General features: G+C 47.7%; 1 protein-coding gene and 1 long non-coding RNA gene across 2 annotated transcripts; one reads left to right on the top strand and one right to left on the bottom strand.

Moving 5' to 3' along the window:
* Window positions 1-316: 316 nt before the first annotated feature.
* On the bottom strand, window positions 317-16,904 carry CHRNA1 (cholinergic receptor nicotinic alpha 1 subunit; the record flags this gene model as incomplete). The annotated part of the gene is made up of 9 exons (XM_079782705.1): window positions 16,684-16,904; window positions 10,382-10,527; window positions 10,234-10,278; window positions 8,797-8,906; window positions 6,097-6,292; window positions 5,383-5,620; window positions 2,173-2,396; window positions 774-1,013; window positions 317-448 (listed from the first exon to the last, which is right to left on the bottom strand). Exons 1-9 carry the CDS (start codon window positions 16,724-16,726, stop codon window positions 317-319), a joined length of 1,374 nt encoding a protein of 457 aa, XP_079638831.1. The 5' UTR covers window positions 16,727-16,904.
* LOC307106316 lies at window positions 16,242-18,050 on the top strand. The gene is made up of 3 exons (XR_013814107.1): window positions 16,242-16,331; window positions 16,866-16,963; window positions 17,885-18,050. It is a non-coding gene; the product is annotated as an uncharacterized lncRNA (long non-coding RNA).
* The last annotated feature ends 9,304 nt before the right edge of the window (window positions 18,051-27,354 follow it).

Genomic DNA, 27,354 nt, shown 5'->3' with positions numbered 1-27,354 from the left:
CCAACAGAAAACCTCAGCTATTTTGGGCAAAACTCTCCCAGACACCATTGGGGGTGGAAACTTACTGTCGCGATCCAGTGTGATTTCCTGAAAGGGGCTCCCTTTCCAGGCTGACAGAGATTGAAGGGAGAAGCAAGGTGAAAACACTTGGAGGCCACAACCTTATAAATGTAGATTATTATTGTCCATCACACATATAGAAAATTAAACATTTGATAAGTGAGCTTATATCCAGGTGGACAAGTCTTCCTGTTTGCCCACCTTTCTCTGCTCTGCCCGGTGCTGGGGCGGAGCTAGGCTCAGCTCAGCTTTCTGCTCATCCTTGCTGATTTAATTCAATGAGCCGACCTGCAAACACAGCCAGGGTTCCGATTATACAGACAAGCATGAAGACTCCAAGGAGAATGTGGTCCATCACCATTGCGACATACTTCCATTCCTCAGCCGCCTGGGAGGGAAGAAAAGGTTAGAATTTCCTTAAGGTGGTCATTCGGCCCACAGTGCAGGTTATGCATCTTTTACTGGTACAGCCTTTAATTTGTAGATTGCAAAGCCTTCAGCAACCTTCGGCTGGCATTATGATCTTTACATGTTGAATAGATTATTCAAAATGCTGACGCACTAAGGTGGCCTAGAGGCGGTCACCAGGCTTACCGTAGGTCAGTAGCTGCCTCTGAAACCCTAGCCTGCCCATCAAGCCAAACCCACCCATCTGCACTCGAGCACTTGATTCTTTAAACCCAGAGGTGTGGGTTTCAAGTCACGGAGCTTACGTTATTGGACTCCTGGTCTGACTTCATGGTCTCTGCGATGTACTTGACGCCCTCGATGGCACTTTTCACCTCGGGGTGCTTGATCAGGGGAGAGTGGAAGGCCATGGGTGGAGGCCCCGGCTTCCCAGAAATGTCCGAAATGTCAATGTCTTCGGTGAAAATCTTCTTGTCCTGTTTTTCTCTGGATGGCCTTTTCATTGTGGAGAAGAACATGATATTTGGGATGGTGTCGATAAAAACCTACCGTTGGGAAAGAAATCCATGTATGAGAATAATGGCCAGCAAGGCAAGCATCAAACTCTGACTTTGAATTAGCAACGTAACTTTAGGCAAGTCATTCGGCTTCTCTGGGCCTCCGCCTTTTTGTCCTTAAAACAGAAGGACTCTACTAGATTTTCTCAAAGATTCCTTCATGCATACATAGCCTGTGGCCTGTGGAATTACAGTGGTCAACAGTGCCGATTCTGTCATGTGAGCATTTCACCACTGGAGGGCGCCTGTATGCAGCTGTTGAACTCCGGAGAAACCAATGATGATTAGCTTCTGGGCCCCCTGCAGGTACCTGCTTCTTTCAAGATCATATGGTTAAAGAAAGGGTCTCTCAGGATAAAAATATATAAGGTTCTGGCCCCACAAAAGAGCTAAACTATTTTCTTTCATTTCTTGTTTCTGAAAAAATGCAAGACAGGTATTGCCAGAAGTCACTCAACAGTCTTAAATACAAACAGGGACCATTTCTTCTCCAAAAAATACATTGTGAGCAGTCGTTTCTGTCAATTCATGACAAATATTTTTAATTTTACACAAAAGATTCTGTCCATTTGTGTGTGTGTGAAGTTTTATATAAACAACAACAACAACAACAGACATTTGAAATGTGAATGCATTTTACATTTCAAAAATGTAAATACTTGAGACCAGGTTCCCCATTAAAACTCACTTTGGCCATCTCTCATCAAGCCTCCCCTCCATCTCTAGCCCTTATTCTCTGCAGGTGATTCTACCAGCAAAAAATAAGCAACCTCTTCACGAACTGCAAGCCATACAAACAGAAACCTCAGAATCCCCCAGCATTTGAATAAAAAGGACAGTGATTTACTTATCGTCGCTAATTACAGAGGTTCTTAAAGCTTGAATTAGAGGTGAGCCTTGTTAATTCTGGTTTTCTTCTCTCTCTGAGGAAGCTGGTGGGCTATTCATCTCTAGAAAGAGGCCCAAGAACGTTCCTTCCAAAAATGCCCTACAGCCCGGAAAGGACTTGCAGCTCTGAGTACCCACAACGGTGAGCAGAATTCTGGCCCTGGGGACAAGGGCGGGGGAGGAGGGGAGGGAAGCCCTGTAGATGCCCTCGAGGGGACGGCGGACCTGTGTGGGGCTTGCAGGGGCCTCGCTCACTCACCTTCCGCACCCAGTCGGGCATGACATGGGTGCTGGGGGAGCGGTGGTGCGTGTTGATGACGATGACAGTGATGATGATGGATGCGATGACGAACACCATGGTGAAGAGCATGTATTTCCCAATCAAGGGCACCGCGCTGGAGGTGGAGGGGATCAGCTCCACGATGACCAGCAGGAACACGGTGAGGGACAGCAGCACAGAGATGCTCAGGGTCATCTTCTCTCCTGGACAAAATGGAGACGAAGCACACCCGCCCCCCCTGTTACGGCCTGAACTGTTGCTCCTCTCAAATTTATACGTTGAAGCCCTAAGCCTCACCACTCAGTGACTGCTTGGAGATGGGGCCTTTGAAGAGGTGATTAAATTAAAACTAGTGACCCTGTGCACAGATTCGTGCACATTAAAAGGAAATTAATTAGAAGGTGGTTGGTGGGGTGGGACTGGGCAAGACAGGCCAGACATACCCTGGAGCCAACCTCCCACGGTCCTCCCCAGCTGGCCCCACCTGGGGTGGCGCCGGTTCAAAGGGCACCTGCGGAATAAGCAGGATCTCTCCGTCAGGTGGGGTCCCTTGGCCTGGCCCACAGATATTGGGCCCAAACCAGCTCTCCGACATCCCCCGAGGGGTCCCGGAGTGCGAGAGGGCACTCTGCAAAGTTGCTGTCGTACAGGGTGTGGAACGCAAACACAAGTGTGCAGTAAACCAGATTCGGGGCCAACAGTGCTCCAGCAACAACATAACCCATGGCCAAAGGTGGAATTGAGCAGCCCCTCAAGGAATCGGGCTCCCTCCTTTCTGGGTTTGGGGTGTGTCACCCGAGAACTGCAGCTGCCAAGTCACTGCAGCTTGGAAGCTCCTGCATTGAGCACCTGTCCCCTGGTGGTCAATGCATGTCATAGCGACAGGTCAGATGGTTGGACACTTAGCATATTAGCCTTTTATATATATAGATGAGGTCTTAGGGTGGGTCCTCATCCAACATGACTGGTGTCCTCCTAAGAAGGACACAGATACACAGAGAGGAAAGACCAGGTGAGGACACAAGGAGGAGACTGGCATCTGTGAGCCAAGGAGAGAGGCCCTGGAGGAAACCACCCTGGCTGATACCTTGATCTCGGACTTCCAGCTTCCAGAGCTGTGAGACCGTAAATGTCTGTTTCTGAAGCTCCCCAGTCTGTGTCCTTTGCTATGGCTGCTCTCTCAGACCAAGACACCACTGAAACCCTCGGGTGAGAGGAATGTGACAGGCATTTCTCAAAGCATCATCCTGGGGACATATTTTGGGTAGAACCTCCTGTGAGACCTTGGCACCTTAACTCTGCAGACACTGGCACGTGGCAGGTGTTTTCATTAGAGGCCACCAGGCAGGAAACAGCGGCTTCATCTCCTGTCCCAGAATTCCACTTCTTGGTGGAGCCCAGGGAACCAAGGTACATGCTAGACCCGGGTGGAAGTTTTCCCATCTGTAGCAGAACGTCCTCAACCTCACAACACGGAACCGCAGCCTGGCCTGCTCATCACCCTGCAGGTGGGTGGGCAGCCAGAGGTTCATGTGTAATTTTCTCATTATGAGAGCAAGGGTAAGACCCAAACTGAGAAAACGACAGCAACGATTTCACACCATTGACTTTCGTCTAAAGAGGATGATTGTTTTGTTTTGTTTTGTTTTCATATGAAGGGACCAGGGAGTGCCCTGCCCCACCTCTTTTCTCCAGGCCCTGCCATCCCAGGGTGAACAATTCCCTGTTGCAGTCTTGGTTAGGCAAGTATGGCAAACAAGAAGGGCGGGGCTGAAGGGCATTGGGATGCTTTTGTGGGGGCCACCACCTTAGGTGCAGTGGAGAGCCATTGGGAGGTGCTTCCTCAGGCTGGTTTTGCTGTGTGTGTCCTGGGAACCCCCGTGTTATCCTGCTTTCCAGTATGGAGCTCCCCCTGGCCCCCCCGCCCCCTCCCACACACACACAGGATGCTTCCAGATGCTAGGAGTGTATGCAGGATACAGCGCAGGTGCAAACAAGAAGTTATCAGTCTACCTTGTGAGTGGAATTCTACCTAGTGAGGAGGAAAGCCTTTAAAAGTGAAAAAGAAGACAGAATTATAAATATGAAATACTGATCAATTTACAACCCATTTCTTGATTAATAATAGTGATAATAATAATAATAGTTAACATTCATCAAGCATCTCACTGTTAAAAAATACTTTCCGAGCATAAATCATGTATAGAAACTGTGAGTAGTTTCCATATTGCCTGACTATTGCTTTCTCTCTTCACTTTAAGAAGCTTCATTTGATTGGAAAGTTGAAAAAATATTTGTGTGTGATCATTTGTTTAAAACTAAGTACAATCACTAGAACATAGATTCTGTAGGGGCGAATTCTGTCTTATTTTCCACTATATTCCTACTGCCTAACTGTTGTTCAACAAGTACTGTATGTTGAATGAGTGAATGCATAGTCTTTTTTTTTTTTTTTCTCCTTCTTGGAAAGTTGGATTTAGACTTTTGTGAGTTTTTTTCCCCTTGTCATTTTGATAAAATTTGACTTGTCATAAGTCATAAGTTTAAGGACTGTCTGTACCATTCCCCCCCCCCCCCCGACACACACACACACACACATACACACTTGTCAGTCATGAATTGTTTATGATTAGGGACCTGCTGGCAGGTGTATAGAGACCCTATTCCTGTTTTCTGTCCATTGCTGTTGTTTGGTGAGATGTGCTGACTCAGTGGGAGGTAGGCTGTGTGGGCTGACATGTGAAAAATATAGGCAAAAGCTATTTTCAAGTGGCCAGCAGTGAGAACAAGAGGGAAAGACCTGATTGGTTAGTAAAGAGCAAGTGACTGCCCCGGGGAAATGGCATGAGGCATGTCTGTGATCCACGCCTTACCCAGCACACAGTAGGTATTCAACAAGTAGGTAGGTATTGGTGATTATCTCCTTTAAGTAGATTGAGCTATGTATGTGCATCTTCAGGGTCTCGTTCAGCTCTCTGCCTGCTCTGCAGTCTGCTCCCGCTGTGAGCTCCTCCCACAGTGCTCTCACCACGGCACATGGCCACTCAGTAAGCGTGCCCTCCGAGGGATGATGATTTGGCTCTGCCTGCCGTGTTTTTTTATTAGCCTATAATTATTCCTGGCTTTTCCCAAAACAGCAGCACAAGATCTGTTAGCATCAGCAGCCACAGCCATGGCAACGGCACCCACCTGAGTCTGTGGGCAGGTAGAACACCAGGCCGGTGAGGAAGGAGAAGAGCAGGCAGGGGATGATGACGTTGACGATGAAGTAGAGGGGCAGGCGCTGCATGACAAAGTGGTAGGTGATGTCCAGGTAGGGGGTGGAGGGGCAGCAGGCGTAGAACACCCAGTGCTTCCAGCCCCGGGACTCCTTGATCACCCACTCCCCACTCTCCATGAAGTTGCTCAGGTCTGGCTTGTCGCTTTCCTGAGAAGATGAAATAAAACTCTGAAAACCCAGCCTTGCCGCCCCAAGGAGGGCCAGGGTTTCGCAATGACCTGTGACAAGGCCACAGATCCCAGCGCTAGTCCATACCCAGGTGGGACCCTGGCCACTTCCACTTTTAGGTCTCAGGTTCCTTTCCTATCAAATGAGGGTGTTGGAACTACCGGAATTCTCCAAGTTGGTTATACATTCAAGTCACCCAGGAGCTTGAAACATATTGGTGCCCTAGCCCCATCCCAGATGGATTAGATACATATTCTTGGGACTTCATTTTAGCGTCCAGGTGATTCTCATGGGCAGCACCTCCAGAACTTCACCCATCAGTTGAGAGCCATCTCACTAGATGGTCCCCCGGGCTCTCAATGGTGCGGAGAGCCTCTGATCACGAAGGGGCAGAGCTGAAGACCCGAATCATGCTTCGCCTGAACCCAACCTCAGCACACGAGGTCACCACCTACCGGGTTGATGGCCACCACGGAGCCATCGTAGGTCCAGGTGCCCAGCTTCATGCTGCAGTTCTGCTCATCAAAGGGAAAGTGGGTGACGATGATCTCACAGTAGCTTTTGAAGATGGCTGGAGGTGTCCACGTGATGTGGCCAGTGTAGTCCAGGAGCACTTTGGTGAACTTGACGATGGCAAAGTCACCATCTGCACTACAGGGGGACAAAAGGGGAGACCAGTTAATTACTCGGGCGTTAATTATAGAAGCTGTCTTTCAGGCAGTGTCGCTTCTTGTCTGTGTCAGTGTTTCCCAAACTTGGCTGGTAACAAGAATCTCTGGGGTGCATGTTAAAAGACAGATTCCTGGGCACCATCTAAGCATGAATCAGATTACCTGGGGAAGAATCTGGGAATCTAGTTTTAAAGAAATATCAGGTAACGCTGACCCACTGCATCCCAGATCTTTTTCTTCTCAGTGCTTTCTAGTATTGGTAATCATCTCCATCTATCCCCTCCCTCTATACTTTGAAAGTGAACTGGGGAAAACCTAGGAATCTATATATATAAAAGCCTAAGTGACCGAAGGACTTAATGACTGAACCACCAGTCGACCGGTTGCTATGATGCACACTGTCCTCCAGGGGCAGAGCTGAATGCAGGAGCTGCCCCCTGGTGGTCAGTGCGCTCCCACAGCCAACCTCCCATGGCCGGCTGCCCCCCTCCATCGGTCCCAATTGGGGGCGGGGGGCAGCTGGCCAACCTTCCACAGTCCCTCCCCCTGGCTGGCCAACCTCTACAGTCCTTCCCCCTAGCCTGCTGGCCCCCCATCGGCCCCAATCGCAGCCAGGCCGAGGGACCCCACCCATGCACAAATTCGTGCACCAGGCCTCTAGTTTTAAATAAGAACATATCCAGTGGCTCATTACTGTGACAAGCAGGTTAAGGAAGGTGTCCAATACCTTTCTGAGAACTATTTAGGACTCAGTGGGGTGGGATCACACACTCAGATGCCTCGTGGGCCAGGCAGGCCAGGAAGGAGGGAGAGGTGAGGCTGTGTGAAGGGATAGCCCCTCTCGCCTCTGACGAAGGTGCCACTCAGCTCTGCCTGTGCCGTCCCGATGGGAGAAAGGCCCAGTGCGGCCAGATATTTAGATTTTTCTTTAGAAGCTAAAAATCTACATTTTTAAACCCAACGTTTCCATATTCTTGAATGTTGGAGTTTTCTAGAGAGGCTAAAAGCCTGGGTTTTGATGTGATATTTCCAAATTTTCAGATGTTGGCACTAATTTATTGTTCAAAAACATCTAACATGGTAGAGATTAAAAATAACCAAAGGCCACTTCTGCAGGCCTTGTTCCGTGAGCAGTCCGCTGGTCCTGCAAACAGCCTGTGTCCAGGCCTTGGCCCAGGGCGGGGTGCAGGGGTAACCAGGTGGCTGGGTCTGCCCTGATGAACTTTCAGGGACATAAATCAGGAGGTTTTTCTTCCCATTGAATTATCCTCGGGATGGAGGTGGGCTCTCTCCAGAAAACGGCGCTATTGGGCCTTTCAAAGGAGCAGAGGCCACAGGATCTCCCAAGTCTCTCCCTCTAAGCCGGTCGACAGGGTTCTCCCCACAACAGGTGTCCCTGAACAAGCTTGTTAACAAGACCAGAGGAGTTCATCACCTCGCTCACATTCTTTCTTTTTTTTTTTTTTAAATATATTTTATTGATTTTTTACAGAGAGGAAGGGAGAGGGACAGAGAGTTAGAAACATCGATGTGAGAGAAACATCGATCAGCTGCCTCCTGCACACCCCCCACTGGGGATGTGCCCACAACCAAGGTACATGCCCTTGACCGGAATCGAACCCGGGACCTTTCAGTCCTCAGGCCGACGCTCTATCCACTGAGCCAAACCGGTTTCGGCTCGCTCACATTCTTACTGGAAGAGAAACTTAACCAACACAAGACAATAAGCATACTTGTCTGAAAAGTTCACACAAATGATTGTATAATCTGGATCAAGCTCGAATCCCGGTTATAACTGGAAAATACGCAGGGAGAACATCAAAGTAGGGGTGGTCAGCCATACAGGGTATCATTTCCATTCACTAGCCGTGGCCACCTTCCCTGGTAAGTCTGCAGCACACACAGCCTCTCGCCCCAAACGTGCTGTGGAATCGGGTGCAAGTCCTCCAGGCCAGTGCTGTGTGCTCTGCCTGGGACAGATGCACTTTGAAATGCTCATTCCCTGGCCAGTGAAAGTGTGATGATGAGCATGTCATGAAAGCAGAGTGCCTTGAATCACATTTAACTTCATGGCATGCCGTCTGTCACAGAACCTATGGGTGGGCCACATGGGCACCCTGGGCCATCAGCGGCATGGCATCTTGGGATGCCACAAGGGTATGACGAACAACAGCCTCAGAAGGTCCAGACCTATCGGTAGGAAGGACATTTCATTCCAAGGAACTCAATTATAGGAGGCTTGGGTTCCTTGGACAGTTGCCATGCACCCTGCAGGAGCTTTCAGGGATTAAATGTCCCTCACCCACAGCCCTGATTCAATTTGATTCGGATAATTGTTTCTCTTCATACCATGAGACGCCATATGGCCCCTAGCATGCCAGCTTGGCTCTGGGATCCTGAAGCACCAAGAGGTGGCCTTCTATTAGGGCACTGGCTCCCCTCCCCAGACATGCCCCTCCCCATCCGCCCATCTGTCTCGCTTACTTGTTATAGAGAACCAAGTCTGGGCGCCAGATCTTTTCGGAGGGAATGTGAATCTTTTTCACGCCGCCATAGTCGTCTGGATTCCATTTTAGGTTGGAATCCACCCATTGCTAGAAATGAAGAGTTTTAACTGATTAGAAAGCTAAACACCTTTTAAAAACAATCTAGGGTTATCAAGAACTCTGATGGGCATGACAATTCAGATAGCGACAGAAACTGTGCTATGGTAAGAAACGTTTGATTCAGAATTCAGCCTAACAACACCAGCTAACGCACTGATTGGCTACATGCGGGCACAGTTATAAGCTTGTTACTGATATTGATGGTTTAGTCCTCGCAATAATCCTGGGACGTAAGAGTGGCCATTGACCCCATTTTACAGATGGGAAAACAGAGGTACCTTCAAGTCTCACCACTAGGTGATGGCAGCTCTATCATGCCACAAATGCCCACCACGAACGGAGAATGACCCTATTGTGAACATTTTCCTTAAGAAGGCAGCGTCACTTTTTACAAGTATAATTCTTCCTATCGTATAAAAGTAATATATGCCCAATGAGGCAACTTTGGATAACACAATGTTATGGATGGAATTACATCTCCCCAATATTCAGTGTTGAAGTCCTAATCTCTGGTACCTCAGAATATGACCTTATTAGGAGAGAGGGTCTTTACAGAGGTAATGAAGTGAAAATGAGGTCACTAAGGTGGGCCCCACCCGATACGAGTGATGTTCTTTTAAGAAGGGCATGTTTGGCCCTAGCCAGTTTGGCTCAGTGGATAGAGCATCGGCCTGCAGACTGAAGGGTGCCGGGTTCGATTCCCATCAAGGGCAGATGCCTGGGTTTCGGGCTCGAACCCCAGTAGGGGGCATGCAGGAGGCAGCCAATCATGATTCCCTGTCATCATTGATGTTTCTCTCTCTCCCTCTCCCTTACTCTCTGAAATCAATAAAAATATATTTATTTAAAAAAAAAAAAAACCCCACACAGATCTGCCTAAAGAGGCAAAGGTGGCCAATTAAAAAAAAAAAAAAAGAAGGGCGCGTTTGAAGATGGATACATATTCAGGAAGAATGCCACGTGAACATGAAAACGGCCAACTGTAAGCAAAGGAGGGAGGGCTGAAGCAGATTCTCCCTCACCGCCCGCAGAAGAAACCCATCCTATCGACACCTTGACCTCAGGAACTGCGAGACAATATATCTCTGTTGTTTGAGCCACCCAGTTTGTGGTTTTGTTATAGCAGCCCTAGCAAACTAATACACCCAGAAAAAGCACAACGTTAAAAACAAGCACACACCAACACATGTGATCCATAATCCCACCACCCCAAAATATTTAACACTTTGGTATATACCCCTTTTGCCCAAATTGATTTACTCTGGGCCCAGGTTAAATTTCAGGTTTAAGAAATGCAATTATCTAGCTGAATTACCTGTTTGAGCCGAACATTGGTTGTCACGATCTGATTTACTTCATCCTGAAAAAAAGACAAGCCCAGGTTTAGGGGGCGCAGAGGGGAGCTGAGGGGAGGATGCGCGGGGAGAGGGGGGTGCCGAGGGAGCCCGGGCCCTCTGACTCACCACGTTGATGAGCTGTATCAGCTGCAGGCCCACGGTGACCTCCACGGCCTGGCGGTGGTCCTCCACGGGCCGCACCGCCCGGTTATATTGTTCAAACAGCTTTGCCACCAGGCGGGTCTCGTGCTCAGAGCCCAGGACCAGGCCAGCTGAGGAAGCAAATGGCATGCACGCTGTCAGACTCTGCTCCCCACCCCCCCGGACACTAACACGAGTACCTGAGGCGTGACCAGCGAATGAAGGCACGCAGGACCCCCTGGCCGAAGGGCTCCCACGTGCAGCCAGTGTTGCCTACCGTCCTGTCCAGGCACAGCTGCTGGTGCGGTCCCTTCTTCGTGGGGCGTGCCAGGTTAGCATGGCACCTGCCCTTTGGACAGGATGGCATTCCTTAATCCAGCTGCTGGCTGCATCATCTTTGCTAGGAACATGTACACGCAGGAAGAAGGGTCCCCACAAAAGCCAGTCTCAGTATTTCGGAGTCTGGTCCTGACGTAATGAAATCTCGAGCTGGCTGGCCTCAGATGCTAGGGGCAGCCAACAGTTAATGCTGGGTCACACCCATGAGGATGGCCATAATCAGCAAAGTTGGAAATGACACTTGTTGGTCACACAGTGGAGAAACAGGAACCCTGAGATGTTGCTGATGAGGGTATAAAATGGTGCCATCACTGTGGGAAACATTTTGGTGGTTCCTCACACGAGTTATATGGAATTAGCATACGGCATACCAATTTTACTTCTGGGTATATCTCAAAAGAATTGTTTTATACAAAATGTTGTACCTGAATGTTCATAGCAGCATTATATACAATAGTTAAAAGATAGGAACAACCCAAGTGCCCATCACTCGGTAAGTGGGTGAACAAATTGTGGTTTAACCATGCAAGTGGACTATTATTCAGCCAGAAAAAGGAATTAAGTATTGATACATGCTACAACATGGGTTAACCTTGAAAACATTATGCTACATGAAATAAATCAGACACAAAAGAGCACATATTGCATGGACCCATTTATATGAAACTAGAGGCCTGATGCACAAAATTTGTGCAAGGGGCTCGGCCCTCCTAGCCCCGGCTTTGTCCAGAAGGTCGTCTGGATGGTTGTTCCACTGTTTGGCCATTTGGTCTATTTGCATATTACGCTTTTATTATTATAGACTAGAGGCCCGGTGCACGAAATTTGTGCAAGGGGCTTGGCCCTCACAGCCCCAGCTGCCTTGGCCCTCACAGCCCTGGCTTTGTCCAGAAGGTCGTTCGGATGGTTGTTCCACTGTTCGGCCGTTTGGTTGATTTGCATATTATGCTTTTATTATTATAGATGTCCAGGATAGAAATTAGTGGTTACCAGGGCCTGGAGGGACAGGGGCCTGGGGAGAGACTGCTCATGGGTGCGAGGTTTCCTTTTGGGGTGAAAAAGTTCTGAAACTAGACAGTGGTGATGGTTGCGTAACATCTTAAATGTACGTAATGCCACTAAATAGTTCACTTTAAAGTGGTAATTTTATGTAATGTGTATTTTACTATGGTAAATTTTATACCATGTGTATTTTACCATTATTAAAAAAAATACTGCTGGTGGGTACATCTCCCAATTGAGTTGTTAAGACAGAGTGAAAACTGTTTTGCCAACCTGGGTTTGGGGCTCCGATTTGGAGCATGAGTGACTCTAAGAAATCTTTTTTTTTTTTTAAATATATTTTATTGGTTTTTTACAGAGAGAAAGGGAGAGGGATAGAGAGCTAGAAACATCGATGAGAGAGAAACATCGACTAGCTGCCTCCTGCACACCCCCCACCGGGGATGTGCCCGCAACCAATGTACATGCCCTTGACCAGAATCGAACCTGGGACCTTTCAGTCCGCAGACCGACGCTCTATCCACTGAGCCAAACCGGTTTGGCTCTAAGAAATCTTTACTGCATCTTTTTTCAGGATGAAGAGCAGTATCATCAATACTCTTGGGGCTCAGAGCCCTTTTATGGCCAATGTTATGTGGTCCTCACCAGCTTCCGGGGAGGCAGGCAGGCAGGCAGGCTGAGACTCAGAGGTTGGCCGACCTGTGCAAGGTCACCGGACTGGGGCAGAGCTGGGATTAGCGCCTGTCACTCTGCCTTGTGCTCCTGCACTAACTCTGAACATTATGGGTGTGCTGTGGCTGTCTTGGAAACTGCTCAGTATTATCCCAACGAGAAAAAGTGTTCCAGATTCCAGCAAATGCCTTGTGAAGGATCTTTGTAACTCAAGCCGAGGGTGGATGGGGACTGCCTGTTGAGGGCTGGGAGAGGAAGCAGACACACGATCCGTTTGCCTTGATTCATGTAACCAGAGCTCCCCTTTCCGCTGGTTATTGCCGAAACCCCCATACCTTCTCCCTGGGCCAAGGCAGCTTTAAAAATGGAATGAAAGAGATGCTCTCTTTTCCCCAGTCATGTTAGCCTACTACTGCTAAGACAGGTCATTATTTTTCTCCCTGGATATTACGTTTGAAGAGTTTGTCAATGAAATAAAATAAAAAGTAATTACTTTTTCTATTTTTATTAGTAAAAATAACTGACATATCCAACGTATGTGCCACTCTTCTACACACTTTATACATACTAACTCTTTCTAGCCTCATAATGGGGTGTGGTAGGTGCTATTTTTGTCCTCACTTTACAGATGGGGAAGTTGAGGCACAGAGAGGTGAAGTACTTGCCCAGATTCCATAAGTGGTGAAGCGAGTGTTCAAACCCAGAGCCCATGCTCCCAGCCACGCTTTCTCAGCCAGTACTTTGATTCAGCTGGAAATAACCAATGTTGCTGAGACATTTTTATCCCCCAAGAGTGTACTTTAATTAGTCCATGAGCTTTATTAAAGGCCCTGTCTTGTATTGACTTATCAAGTCCTTATAGCAGGCCTATGAGTAGGTCTTCACCCTGTTTTACAAACGAGGAAACTGAGGTGCAGACAGTTGGTCAGTGTTCATGGTTCCCAGCTGGTTAGAGGCGGGACTGTGAATGGGGCAGTCTGACATCAGGAGCACACTCTTCCCCTCCTCCCTAAATTAGGTCATGTGTCATTTCCACTCAGTGCAGCTGAAACTCTTCGTTATGACCTCCCTGGAGTCTCCGTGGGGAACCCCGGGCCCAGCCTGCCTCGTTCCCCAGTTCTGCACACTCCAAAGGGTCTATGCAGAGCTTTCACATGGCATCTCCCCCAAACCTCCTACATCCGAGGACTCTCCAACAGCATGCTGTCCAGAGACTCAGTGTTTGCAGTCACCCCCTTAAGCCCCTGGGACACAGTGATCCTCCGTCCTTCTTGCCTGTCTATCCCGGGCCCCACTCAGCACACAGCGGGAGGGGACCGGCATGGGCCACTCAGTGCCTTGGCCCCCGAACGTGATACTATTGCTTTGGCACTGCCCTGGGCTGCTTATTTTCAAGTGGTGGTTTATTCCGGTTTGGCAGGAAGAACATACTAAAAGCAACAGATAGAGCAGATGGTTGGCATTATGTAGCAGGAGAACTATGCAGGCCAACCCTATGGCCCACCAGGGAGAGGGCAGGACTGGAGACCGGACGCTCAGCACGCCAGTGACACCCATTTCCTCCTCTCCCACCCGGCCAATCACAAGGCCCTTGCTCCTTCCTTAGTGAATTTCTCAGGAATTTCCGAGTCTCCATTTCTTAGATTAGGCTCATTAGCATTCTGTCCCTCTTTCCTCCTCAAAACAGGGTAGAGTGATAGGAAACTTGAGGTCAGAATCTATGATTCTGTTCCTGACTCCAACGTGGTCTGGAGAATGGGACCAATTCCTCATGAAGCCGATGAGTCACAGTAAATACTTTCCTTAAAAGGTAGGGTGTAAGTCAGTAACCCTACAGAAAAACAAGTAAGTAATGTCCCGTTTCAGCAAAAGCATCCTCATTCAGACCGCGGTAACCTTAATTCATTTATCAAATATTTGTTGTACATTTACTGTGTACAAAGCATTGTGTCAGGAGCTTTGAGATAATCAGAAGTGAATCAGACATAAAGCCTGTCTTCCTGCCCTCATGGTGATTGACATTTGTCACTTACATAATTAACTGAACAAATTGGAAAGTAACATGCTATAAGAGAGGTGGCAATAAAGTAGATGGGATTCTCGAGATGGAAGAGAGGAAAAGTTGTAATAACAAAATGCTATAGAGCTGGGCTAGTGTTGCTCAGTGGCTGAGCATCAGCCCAGGAGCCAGGAGGTCAAGGTTTGATTCCCGGTCAGGGCACATGCCTGGGTTGCAGGCTGGATCCCCAGTGTGGGGCGTGCAAGAGGCAACAGATCAATGATTTTCTCTCATCATTGATGTTTCTATCCCTCTCTCCGTCTCCTTTCCTCTCTCTGAAATAAATAAAAACACATTTTTTTAAAAGGAAATCTTTTTTTAAAAAGCTATTTAAATAGAACAGAGATCATTATGTATTAAGCCCATGGTCAGCAAACTGCGGCTCGCGAGCCACATGCAGCCCTCTTGCCCCTTGAGTGTGGCTCTTCCACAAAATACCACGGCCTGGGCGAGTCTATTTTGAAGAAGTGGCGTTAGAAGAAGTTTAAGTTTAAAAAATTTGGCTCTCAAAAGAAATTTCAATCGTTGTACTGTTGATATTTGGCTCTGTTGACTAATGAGTTTGCCGACCACTGTATTAAGCTAACACAGGAAAATGTATCCCTGATATGATGAGAATTTTGCCCACAAAGGACTGATTCTAAAAGGGAAGCCCAACACGATCTCAATGTGTTTTTTGTATCACACTGGTCCAATTTGTGTCTTGATGCCCAGTGGGTTAGACAAGGGAATTCGGTACTGTTACTAGTCACCTTGGGTAAGTAATGCTTATCTCAGCCTGGTGCCGAGATAGTTTGCCACCTTTGACATTTCAGGCTGTTTTCTGACTGTGCACATAACCCATGCAGTCTATAAATTATCACATTCCGAGATTTATAAATTAAGTGACTTTGGGCAGGTCAGTTCATGCCTTTCAGCCTGTTTCCCTAATAAAAAATCAAAGATGGTGGAATGCCTCATCCAGCTCTGCATTCACTCATGTGAATTGACACCAGCAAATTCTAGGATTGATCTAAATACATATCACATGCCTTTTAAAGTAGCTAAACATGCATCTTTGGAGGTTTTTGATATCCTGAGAGATCTCCTAAGGATTTTTATACATAAGCATGTAACTTAAGAATTTTCACTGTGTGTAGTGTTTGCGAACACACACACACACACACACACACACACACACACACACACACACACAAACACACAGAAACACACAGACACATACCACCGCCACCACCAGGCAGCTTTGGTTGGATCAAGTCCAAATCCCACAGGATATAATGTATCTGAATTTATTAGAGTTTAGGCTATTTCCCTCAACTCTGCTATTGAAAAACGTTCATAATAACACTCTCCACCTCTCCTGCCCAGAGGCCTGTGTTGTCAGAGCAACATTAGAGAAGAGAAATCACGGCGTGTCCGCTGCCTGGCCTCTGGGTTGGGATGATGTCACCAGGAAGCTTTGACGTGAAGCAATCAGCAAACCTCTAGCTTCCTCTACCAGAAGTCTGGGATTCAGGATAGCGTTTCAGCTGCTGTGTTGTGACACATTCCAGAGATGGATGAAGGTCAAGGGCTGTGCTAGGTTTCACGGTTTCATTTCAAACCCGCACCTACATATAGTAATGTACTTCCAAAATAACGTAGGCAAGAAAGCATTTGTATGAACTTCCTTTTTTTTTTTAACTTCAGAAGTTTAAAAAGTTACGCAGTATTTCAGCTCATGGAGAGCCTTTGCTTACAGTTATGAATAGGGCTCCCCCCCCCCCCCCCCCCCCCCGGCACCTGGAGTTGTCAATCAAGCCTCTTCGTGTTCAGAGTTCTCCAGGAGCAATCAAAGGGCTTGTGAACCTATTGTCTGCCGTTGTAAGTCGTCCCTCCAAGTCCCTGTGGTTGTTCAAGTGTGAAAGCAGCTCTGGGCAGGTAGAGGTGGTGGTGAATCTGCTCACAGGGGCGGGTGGGGGCCGGGCACCGATGGAGGGAGAGACGCCTGTCCACTTTGTAGCCTTTGGCCCAGCCGCTCCCAGTTTAACTGGATTAACACAAACTAAAAGTCTTTATCCCCAAACCCAATCAAGTGGACATGGGTGAGAAACTGACAGCCGTCTGGGGCTGCTGAAGCCTGCCATCCTGTGATCCCACCAAAGAAGCAAGGCTCTGGTTTGGGGGCGTCTAGTGCGTCAGCCTCAGAGGAGAGCCCTCCAAAACCGGCACTTACCTGAGCAGAGGCCGAGGAGCAGGAGGAGCGGCCGGGGCTCCATGGGTGTGGGCGCTGGCCGGGCTGGTAGAGGCTGGCGACCGGGCTGCTTGCAGGAGTCTGGCTGGCTGGACGCTTGGCGGCGGGAGGGTCTGGCCGGCCCTCCGCCGGGAGCTATTGTTTGACACCACCTGTTCGGGCAGGGACAGCTGGGCTGGCAGAGCCTGGAGCCCAGGGCGTGGCCGAGGGCCTCACACCATGACAGAGCCTCACTTGACACAGTTGCTGGACCCTGGGCAAGGTGAGTGTGAACTGCATTGTGTTTGAAATGCACCATGAGTCAGATCTTAATTTAAAAAAACAACTTGCAGTAGGGAAAGACGTATTCTGAATGGTGGGCAGCCCTCTCCCTTTTGTGAAAACCAGAGCCTCAGCTCTGCGGATGGGTTTATTCGGGTCACTGGTCTGAGCAGATAGTCAGCTGTGTGTCAGACCCGATCCTCCTAAGTCACAGGCGTCCGGTGCTGCACACAGGAAGCCCATTCGCTCCGGTTTGCACTAGGCTGAGAGGGCCTGGGGCTCTGTGACAACATGAATTTGAGAAGAGCATGGTTGGTACTGAATCTGCAGCTAGAGAGCCAAGGCTTGATTGGATTTGGTTTTTAACAAAGAAGGCTTCTTCCATAAAATTGGCTTCGCTGGCTCCCGGAGCGGCTGTTCAGCCCCTCTGCAGCAGGCAGCGCCTACCCACCGCGGGCCATCAGCAGGAGCGAACTGCCCACCCCCACACGGGTGTTCAAGGAGCAGTAAGTAATGGCAAAGCGTCCTGCTGCTTAAGCTCTTGTTCCAGGTTCCCACTCCCTTCCATCAGTCCTCTGCCCACTCTCACGCGGGAGCAAAGGGCAGAGTGGTTCAGCTTTCCAACTCCTTTGTTTAAAAAGTAAAATCCTGAAAGCCAGCAGTTAGTAATTGCTCAGCCTGAGAGGGATTTTTTTTACCAAAACAGGGAGGAAGTTGTGAAAAGATGCCCTGCTTGCTCCTTCTCGTCTTCCTTCCCCTCACCTCAAACCCAATTTCTGACAAACCCCCCTTTTCAGCGAGTCCAAGGGCTGGGAGGTCAGAGGACAGAGCTGAAAGTTCACATCATTAACTTTTCTGTTTAAAATTGTGGGAGATCAGTTAACTTTCCACTCAAAAAATTGGTTGTCTTCCTTCATCATAGCACAGCACTGTGACTGCAACCAGGAGCCACACCCGCCATCCCAGCACGCCCCGCCCCTGGCATCTGATGGACGCGTGTGACTGAGTTCTAGAAAATGACATGTGAGAAGACGTTTTATGAGACTCAAACCTCCCGCCAGAGCTCTTCTGTCCATGCTCTTCGCATCTCTGACTGCCGGGAGTGGACATGACCCCCCCCCCACCCCCCGGGCAACCTTGGCACCCATGTGTTGAAGGGGAATTCACTTGTGACATCTAGAACTTGAGTGACTTCATGGAGGAGGGCACCCCATTGTGCCAGTTCAATTCCCAGTCAAGGGCACGTGTCTCTCTCACATCGATGTTTCTCTCTCTGTTTCCTCCTCCCTCTCTCTCTCTCTCTAAAAGTCCATGGAGGAAAAAAGAATAAACCCTAAAATATGTAGCACTGCAGAGGAAGGCAAGAAAATGGATGTTGGAGGCCTAAAAGATGAAGACCCATAATAGCAGATTACTTAATAAAATTGTTCCGAGGTTACTTAGTGAGCAAAGTGTTACTGGGCCTGTGGCTCCAGGAGGAGGTTGGGAAATCCAAAGTTAGTACATGCTGATTCTTACTGGCTTTGTTGAGTGCGTCGGGACAAGGAAGAGTGAAACTCGGGAAAGAGGTGGCTGGTTCAAGAGCAGAAAAGAAAAGGAATAGGATGAGTCCAGAAATCTGGAGCCTTCTGTTTTGAATTCCAAAGAGTGATGACAGCAAGAGGGCTTTGAGCGACAAAAGCCTGTTAAGAACTCTCACTAAACGGGTAGTTTCCCCACGGCAGCCAAGAGCAGGGCGGGTACTTCACACTCAAGCCCGTGTTCCCCGGAGGGCTTCAAGATGGTTGCCTTTAAGTTGAAGGAGAGGCATAGAGGTTATAATGCAAACGTTACGAAGCTCGATAACTGGCACATGGAATGACTGCACATACTTTAGGAGCTGACTAAGTATTTGAAGGAATCGTATTGCCGAAGAGTTCATGAACCCAGACTACAAAAACTTGGGTTGTTCAAGCCTTAAAGCAGTTCTTGGGTACCCCAAACATGCATCTGCAGAAATCAGGCCACAACCTCTGCACAGACTCCCAAGAGGGCACCCTCCCCATTGCCACTTAGGTGTGGCCATGGAGGTGCATGGATAAGGAAGAGCCTCCCAGGAGGCATAGCCAGGAGCCAGAGAGCAACAAGGGAGATCCCCCAGAGAGCAAAATCAGGGTCTAATCGAGGCCCCATTGCAGCCCCTCTCAGGATCCACCCACACCCCTATGGCTTTCACCTCTGCTCAGAGGACTCGGCTCTGCCCACACCTGCAGTCCTCTGCCTGGGGGATTGTTCTTCCCCGTCTGGCGAAAGGAACACATGGGACACGCTGGAAGTGCTGAATGCCCCCAGAAGCAGCCCTCAGCCACCAAGGAGGAAACGTGCCCCAGCTTCCTCACACCTGTGATGGGGTACCTGAGGCACACGTGCTGAACACGTGTGGGACTGAGTCCCTGTTGCCTGTGGTGGAAGTGACTTGACACCCTCCCTTTATCAGCTTCCTTCTCCCCTCTGCCTTACTTTCCCCACAGGTCACCTCTCAGATAAACGCCGGACAGGGTCTGCTTCTGGGGAACTCAAATCCAGACATAATTTTTCCCATTGTCCGGGCAGGGGATCCTCACAGTGATGTGAGTGGGCGCTTTATTCTTATTTCTAGTGCCTTACCAATTCTCTCCTGGAGGTGAAAAGTAAACTGAAAAATATTAAAACTTACTCAGAAGCAAACCTATTTTTTGTTTTATTTAAAAGTTTACTGTTCGAGTAGTTTAAATTTACTACAGAAAAATGAGAAAACAGATGAACAACAACAACAAAAAGGGTTAGTCACTATCCTTCGGTCTAGAAATTTCCATGGTTAATAGGTTATTTTATATCCATTTAGACCCTTTCTATGTATGTATGTATGTATATATGTTTTTCACAATCCCAAATTCCTGCTTCATGTTACTTGAAGTCAAAAGATTTCCTTTAATTTTTAGTATTTTGTGGATTACCACTGCTAAGGAAATACTACTTTTAGGAGATTAATCTTTTCCCACTTTATTGAGGTAGAATTGACAAATAAAATTGCAAGATATTTAAAGTATACAATGTGATGCTTTGATATATGCATGCATTGTGAAAGGATTCCCCCTATACATTCATTTATTAAACACTTTTATTCATTGAGCATTGCTATGTGCCAAGCATGATTCTAGGCATTTGGGATGCACCAGTAAACAGAAGAGACAAAGATTTCTGTTCCTCAGGAAAAATGCATTCTAGTTGGAGAAAATAAATGAATATATATATATATATATATATATATATATATACACACTAATAAAAGAGAAAGACGCAAATTGACCATACCTTTGCGACACCCACCAGCCAATCAGGAGTGAGTATGCAAATTAACCCAACAAAGATGGCAGGTTAATTTGCTTACACAGGTGCTGAGCAGCTGGGGGCGGGATGCTTGTGTTGTCGCTGTGGCGACAATGCAGGTGTTCCGCACCACCCCAGCCACTCCGGGCCTCTGGGCAGCGTGGGAAGGCGGAAAGGCGGCTCCGGGCTGGAGCAAAGGCAGTGCCGGCAGCCAGGGGAAGGAAGGCCCATTCTTGCACGAATCTTTGTGCATTGGGCCTCTAATACACACACACACACACACACACACACACACACACACACACACACATATATTTAATAAGGAAATTGTTTGGTATTTTATCAGGTAAAAAATACTATGGAAAAAATAAAAAGTAGAGAAGGTGAGGGGGACCAGGACAGCTGGAGAGGGGTCAGCTCCATTGAGAAGGAGGCATCTTGCAGAGATCTACGCGGTGAGCCTTCCAGGCAGAGTGAACAGCATGTGTATTCGAAGGTGAATGGGCCTGGTGTGCTCAAGACATAGCAAGGAAGCCGGCCAGGCTGGCAGAGAGGGTGGTGGGGAGACGGCCGGACGATGAGATCAGAGCGTGGCCAGGGGAAGAGGGGGCACACACCTTGTAGGCTTTTACTCTGTGTGAGAGGGGAAGCCTCCAGGGTTTGGAGCAGAGGAGTGATATGATCAGACATATGTTGTGAGGCAGCTCTGACTCCGGTGGTGACAGAGGCTGTGGGGGAGACAAGTGAGGCGCTACGGCAGCAATCCAGGTGGTGGATGGTGGTGGGCTGGACCAGAGCGGTTGCAGTGAAGGTGATGAGGAGCAGTTGGATTTGGGAATATATTTTGATACTAGGGCCCAGAGGACTTTCTGAAGGATTGGACCTGGGTATGAGAGAGACAGGATGATGTTTAAAGATGGTTTCATGGTTTGGCTTGAGCATCAGGAAAGATTTAGGTGCCAACAAGTGAACGAAGCAGGTTTAATGAGGGTGGGGGGTAGGCATGAGTGCTGTTAGGGACATGATGGGTTTGAGATGTATATTTGAAATCAGAGTAGGTAGTTGCATTTCTGAGTCAGGAGTTTAGGAAAAAGATATAGGTTAGGGTAGACGGTGCTGAAAGGCACCGCTGGATAAGGTCAAAGGAATGCGTAGGCAGAGAAGAGAACTAACATTAAAAAACTGGGAAGAAGAGGAGGATGTAGCAAAGACTGAGGAGGAAGCAATGAGGCAGGAGGAGAGTAGGAGAGGGTGGACTTCCGGAAGCCAGCGAAGAAGTCCTACAAGGCAATGGGAGTGGCCCGCTGTGTTAAAGCTTCTGATGGAGCCCGTGAGGGGAGGACAGACATGACTATGGGCTTAGCAATATGAAGGCCACTGGTGACCTTGACATGTACAAAACCAGCCTGAGTAGGTTTGAGAGGGGAGAAATTAAAGGAGTTTTACTGCAAAGGGTAATGAAGAAATGAGGTGATAGTGGGTGGGGGAAGTAGGGTCAAGAGAAGTTAATTGAGGTTTTTATTTTCTGTTTCTTTAGATAATAAAAATAGCAGCATATTTGCATGATTATTATAATGATCCAACCATAACAATAAAAAATTGATTATATAATAAGGATCTGAAAGAAAACCATCAAAGTATTTTCATAAATGGGATTTACTATAATAGTTTTATATAACTTGCAAAATATATAATACATATGTCTCTATGTGGCTCTATTTTCATTTTTAGTGGCTGCAGAATATTTTATTTTTTGAGTGTACCATAATTTGTCTAACCAACCCTTTATTACTGGACATTTGAATGTTTCCTGTTTATCTCTTATTTTATTTTATTTTTACCTTTATAAACAATCATGCAATAGATACCCTATATAAATCAGTCCAATTTTATGATTGTTCCCTTCAGATAAGCTCTTAAAAGTGGAAGTACTGGGTCAAAGAATTAAAACATTTTAAATCATTTTAATGCATATCAAATAGCCCAAACCTCCATTTTAGAATAGATCAAACTCATTTAGGCCAGGCCTTATTGCAATTATATTTTCCCATAATGCACATCACAGTTGTGCACGGGTGCATTTATTTGTGTGATTATGTGCTTAATGTCAGTCTCGCCCCCTAGATGCAAACCAGTGCCCGCAGACACGGCACCTGCTTTTGCTCACTGCCGTCTCCTCAGCTTTCCAGCCTGAGCCTGTTGCAGCAGGCATGCAGTCAGTAACTGTTCGTGAGTGAATGAATGAACGGAAATCTTAATTCAAAGAAAAAGGTGGACATTCACGCTGGATAATGTCATTTGGGCACAGAATGAGGTGTGACTATCAATCAGGCACAGTGCCGTCAGGGCACCTGGGACATAGCTTCAAGGGGTGTTGGTAATTGACTAAGTATATAGTGCATGAATGACGAGTACTGCTTTTACAAAAGCCCCCCTTCATGTGTGGCTTAATTCATGAAGTGATTGTGGGTCCTCCCAATGGTTCTTTGAAGAAAAACTCCGACTGACTCTATATTTTGATGCAGCTACCCCTTGCCTAACGCTCCTGGTTCCCCCACTGAGCACTTTCTCCCAGTGTCCAGCAGGTGGCAGCAGACGGTTATTAAAGTGGCCGTGGCGCTTCAGGGGCCCTGTGCAAGGGTCTCTAGGGCTGGGACAACACCTATTGTCCCCAGGGCCTGTCAGGGCTCTGTCCACCTGGAAAGGCCCTGCAGGCCAGCCAGCAGGTTCCTTCCGGGGAGTCAGGCTGCTTGGGGCCATTCCCAGGGACCCCTCAGAAGAGTAAGGAATAAAGAAGCTTATAGCCCCTGAGAGAGTCCAACTCTGCTTTTCCACTTCTCAGCGTTTCCAGGTCCGAGGGACTCTGAGCAGACAGCTCGGAGCCAAACGAAATTCATTGGAGCATCTGGCCCTCCTCAGGCTCTGAGATGTTATCATCACGCGAGCCGACCTGCCTGGGTCATTGTCTCACTCCTTCTGAAATGGCCAGTTTTGCTGCTTCTTTTTTTTCCAATCTAAATTCATTTCCTTGCAGTTCGGGCTGATACTTTGTAGTAATTATTGGATCTGTAATCACTGGGTTACATAAATGCTTCTGATTGCATACAAAACAGGTGGCTGCCCACCCTGGGTCCTCCCCACGCTGGTGCCGGGATTTGTTTCAGGGGCAGAGATGCATTGGCCTCACCCAGCTCTGCCCCCTCCTCTGCCCCCTTGAGATAAGGGTCGGGAGGAAGTCAATGTTCGCTTCGGCCCCACTGCCCACCATTCATGTGGGCCGGTGCTGGAGTAATGTGTCTGAGCTCACGTAGGTCATAAGTAGCAGAGCTCACCACGGCCGCGGTCTGATGTTCTGATTCCAAATATGGCCTCTGTCCACTACACTCTAGGGCAAAACTGCACTCCTAGGAGCCCTCAGAGGGGGCCACAGAGAAGGGAAGGCGGAACGGGGACCTGTGGCTGAAAGGGTGGTGCTTCTTGCCTCCCACCCTCACTTCCTATAGACTCTATAGTATAGACCAACTGCACTTAGATTTAAAAAAATAAAGATATATAAAGTGAAATACTACTACTACTACTACTACACACACACACATGGCATAAGGAGAAAAAAATCTGAGAATCCTCTCACAGGGTGTATGGCCTCAGGTACCTCCTGCCCCTGCTGACTTGGGTAGAAGTAAGTGTGAACTTGACTCTGAGACACAGCAAAGCTGACAGGAACTGAAAGCAAGGCCTTGGCCCTGCAGCTCCAGGCTCTAACCACTTGATTAATCCAGGAAATGCTTTGATGGCAAAATTCTTCTGCAACCAGCTTCTCTGGAGACAGAAATCAGGAACAGTGAATCTGCCGCAGACTCAGACATGACCTATTCCTTCCTTAGCTGCTATCAGAGTGTGTTTTGAACTTTTCTTGCTCATGCAGAGTCTGGAGAGTACAATCTGGGAGGCCACGTGGATGACACATGAAGAACTGAGGACTGAGGTGGAGACAAGAGGGAGAGAGAAAAGCCTTGGGCGGGTCTGGAGCCCTTCGGGGAATCAGGAGAGAGAGATGGAGGCTGACAGAGACCAAAGAGTATTTTTAAGGAGCTTTGGCACTTTCTCAAGAGACAGAAAAGATTTGACTTGTTCCCAATTATATTTTTCTGCAGGTCTGGACTGTTGGAGAGTGGGAATTTTTGAGCATGCTTCCAGAGAGGCTATGGACTATGCCCCAGATAGAGATGTCACTGCTGACACTAGGCCAGGCCTTGAGATACGGTCTCATGGCCCCTTCCCAGCACGTAGGCCTTCTTTCACAGAATGCTGTCAGCTTTCTGAAGAACAGGATGACCCTGTGAATAACATGGTCGTCATTGGCATGATCCTGACGTTGCTTGGGAAAACTGTTTTGTCTTGGGTTACTTGTTCTGCAAAAACCGGATGTGGTTAATGTGCTTAAAAGCGGTCCTACACAAAGGGTCGCTGCTGCTCTCTGGTCTCCCTGCGTGGAGAATGGCAGAGCAGTCGCCGGGTCGTCCGGCCGCCTGGCTAATAAAGGCTCCCTAAATTTTAATTTGGTCTGGGCTCCAGTGGTCATTCACTCGCATCCGCTCCACAACATGGACCAGTGCCACACCAGGACCATGTGGGGTCCTGGGTTTACGTTGGTTACAAGAAATTAAGTCTTTGCTGTGATTGGAGGAGCCAAAATCATGAAACCTTTTCAACTTCCATGTTGTCTGCTGCTTGAGCTTCTATTCTGAGAGGTGCTGTTAAACAATGTTATTCATTGTGTTCCCTAAATAACTTTTAATTTGTCTTCACTTGAATCAAGAATGTTCTACTGTTGACACAGGGACAGAAATTATCAAAAATAAAATTAATAAAGATCTGACTTCAGAAAAAATCTTTCACTAATGTAGTATTTTATAATTTCGAGCTCAGCAAAGACAGCTAATTTAAAATTTATGTTTGTTTTTATTTTATTATTATTTTTATATATTTGTTTTTTAATTATGTTTCTCAAAGCTCAATAGCATTGCCAAAGAGGTTACTTAAATATTACTTTTCACCTCTCCTGCATTTTTTGCAACAGAATTTTAAAAATTGTCTTTCCATAGAATGACTTGCCTTGGTGCAAGAAATCAGTCAGATCAGCAACTGTCCAGAGCCTGGAAATCTCTGCTCTCGCTGAATAGTGACTATGTTCATTACACAGTGAAACATGATGAGCAATAACCCGTTCACCTAAAAAAGTGCCAAAGAGCAAAGCTGGTCAGGGCTCCCAGAATCTATAAAGCAGAAGACATATACAAGAAATCAAAAGATATTGTTGGAATTTTAATCGCATCTCCCTTCTCTCCTCCCCGACCTTGAAGACAAGGGTGTTAGTTGTCCACCAACCATTGGTGCATTATTCCAACGAAGACTCACACATCCCTCTGGCTGAAAAGTGGCCAAATTTTAAAGAGCTAGTAATATTGGGGCCAGCCTTTGGTCTTTTCCAATGCGAGTAAAGCCTTCTCAATACTTTGGGGTGGAAATCTGGCCAAGATCAAAGGAGATTCAGTGAGAGTTTCGGATATGTCAGTGGACTATCCTACGAGGATTCTGCACATGAGACTAGTACAAGCATGCTCTAGGTTAGGCCAAAAACCTATAGTCATAACAGCACGAGAGGGTTTCTTTCGGGAAAGCCCGCGATACACACGGTACATTTGCCAAGTGCAGTGATCACCCTGAATCTTGTCTACAGTCTCATTTTCCTAAGTATTGTGCCATTTGGCTGTGGGTCCACTTGGCTAGTTACAGATTAGAAGATGGGCCTACTATGTTACCACATACCTGACAGAATTACTGAGCAGTTCGGTGTAAAAGAGAACAGATGTGCTTAAATGTTTATGGAAGTTTACCTTCTTTTGTTATTGAGGCCTTACAACAAATTAAAACATGCATGTCAGCTCCATAATTATCCAGCTAGGCTTTTTAAGATTAGCTAGCCGAGACTGAGTTCTAGTCAAGTACTATTTCATTAGGCTTATTAATTGTAAGTACATTAGCCTATTACGTGGCCACCATTTGGTATATTTGAGTTGCCAGCATCCGTGCGTCTCTTCTCTGTGCCCTGGCTCAGGGCACCAGCGGCACTAACAGTGTTGTCACAGCCCTGGGCCTGTGGGCAGCCCTGTCTGGAGCCCCGGGACAGACACGGTATATTTGCCTGGAGCTCCGATTTTACTTGAAGACTTGGAGGGACAAAAAATTAATCAATTTAAACTTTTATTTAATGTGCTGCCAATTCTTCATTTAATATGCTGTGAAGCAAGCAAAATTATGCATTAACTATGTTATGACTAAAACCCAAATGTTGGCTAATACAGTGATAACAATTCGTAGACCAAGAATGGTGTCTGTTCAGCTATCAGAGTTACAGCCAGAAACCAATGAGTGATGCTGAGGGGGAAAATATGAAGACATTTGTCCTGGGAGTGATGGGCCCTGGCCCCACCTGCTCCTCCAGGTGGGCAGCCCAACGCCTCCTGCTCCCGTCTCTCGTCAAAGTCCTCGGTCACCGGACAGGAACTCTGAGGACGATTGGAAGGAAAGGAAACCCCCAACCCGAGGGAGCAGAACCTGTCCTGTTAGGTAAGACCCTGGAAAACCTGGATGAGCTGAACAAGGGCAGAGCCAGGGGAAGCTTCCTCGCACCTCAGCTAGGCCTGCACTGGGCAGGACCCCGAGGCACGATGACACTGTAAGGACTGTCCCCGTTACTCTCCCAGACCTGGCCACGGCACCTCCCAACTCCGGGTGCCCAAGTCCCGACCTTTGATGGGGACCACCCTATGGCATCCTTTAAGGGTCCCCCCTGTGAGTCCGCACCAACAGGAGCCAGGCCCAGAGACATTGTGAGCGTTTAAGAGATTTTATTACATCCCCCCGCAGTGGGCTGAGACCCGTGTGTTGTGTCAGCCCCGAGGAGGTGTTTATGTTCGCTTACACAGGGGCTGGGCGAGCTGCCTGGACAACAGGACGTCCTCGGGAGATAGCAGGATGGCT

This window comes from Cnephaeus nilssonii (assembly GCF_951640355.1).
Source record: "Cnephaeus nilssonii genome assembly, chromosome: 10".
Lineage (NCBI taxonomy): Eukaryota > Metazoa > Chordata > Mammalia > Chiroptera > Vespertilionidae > Cnephaeus > Cnephaeus nilssonii.
This window is presented reverse-complemented; position numbering and strand designations above follow the sequence as displayed.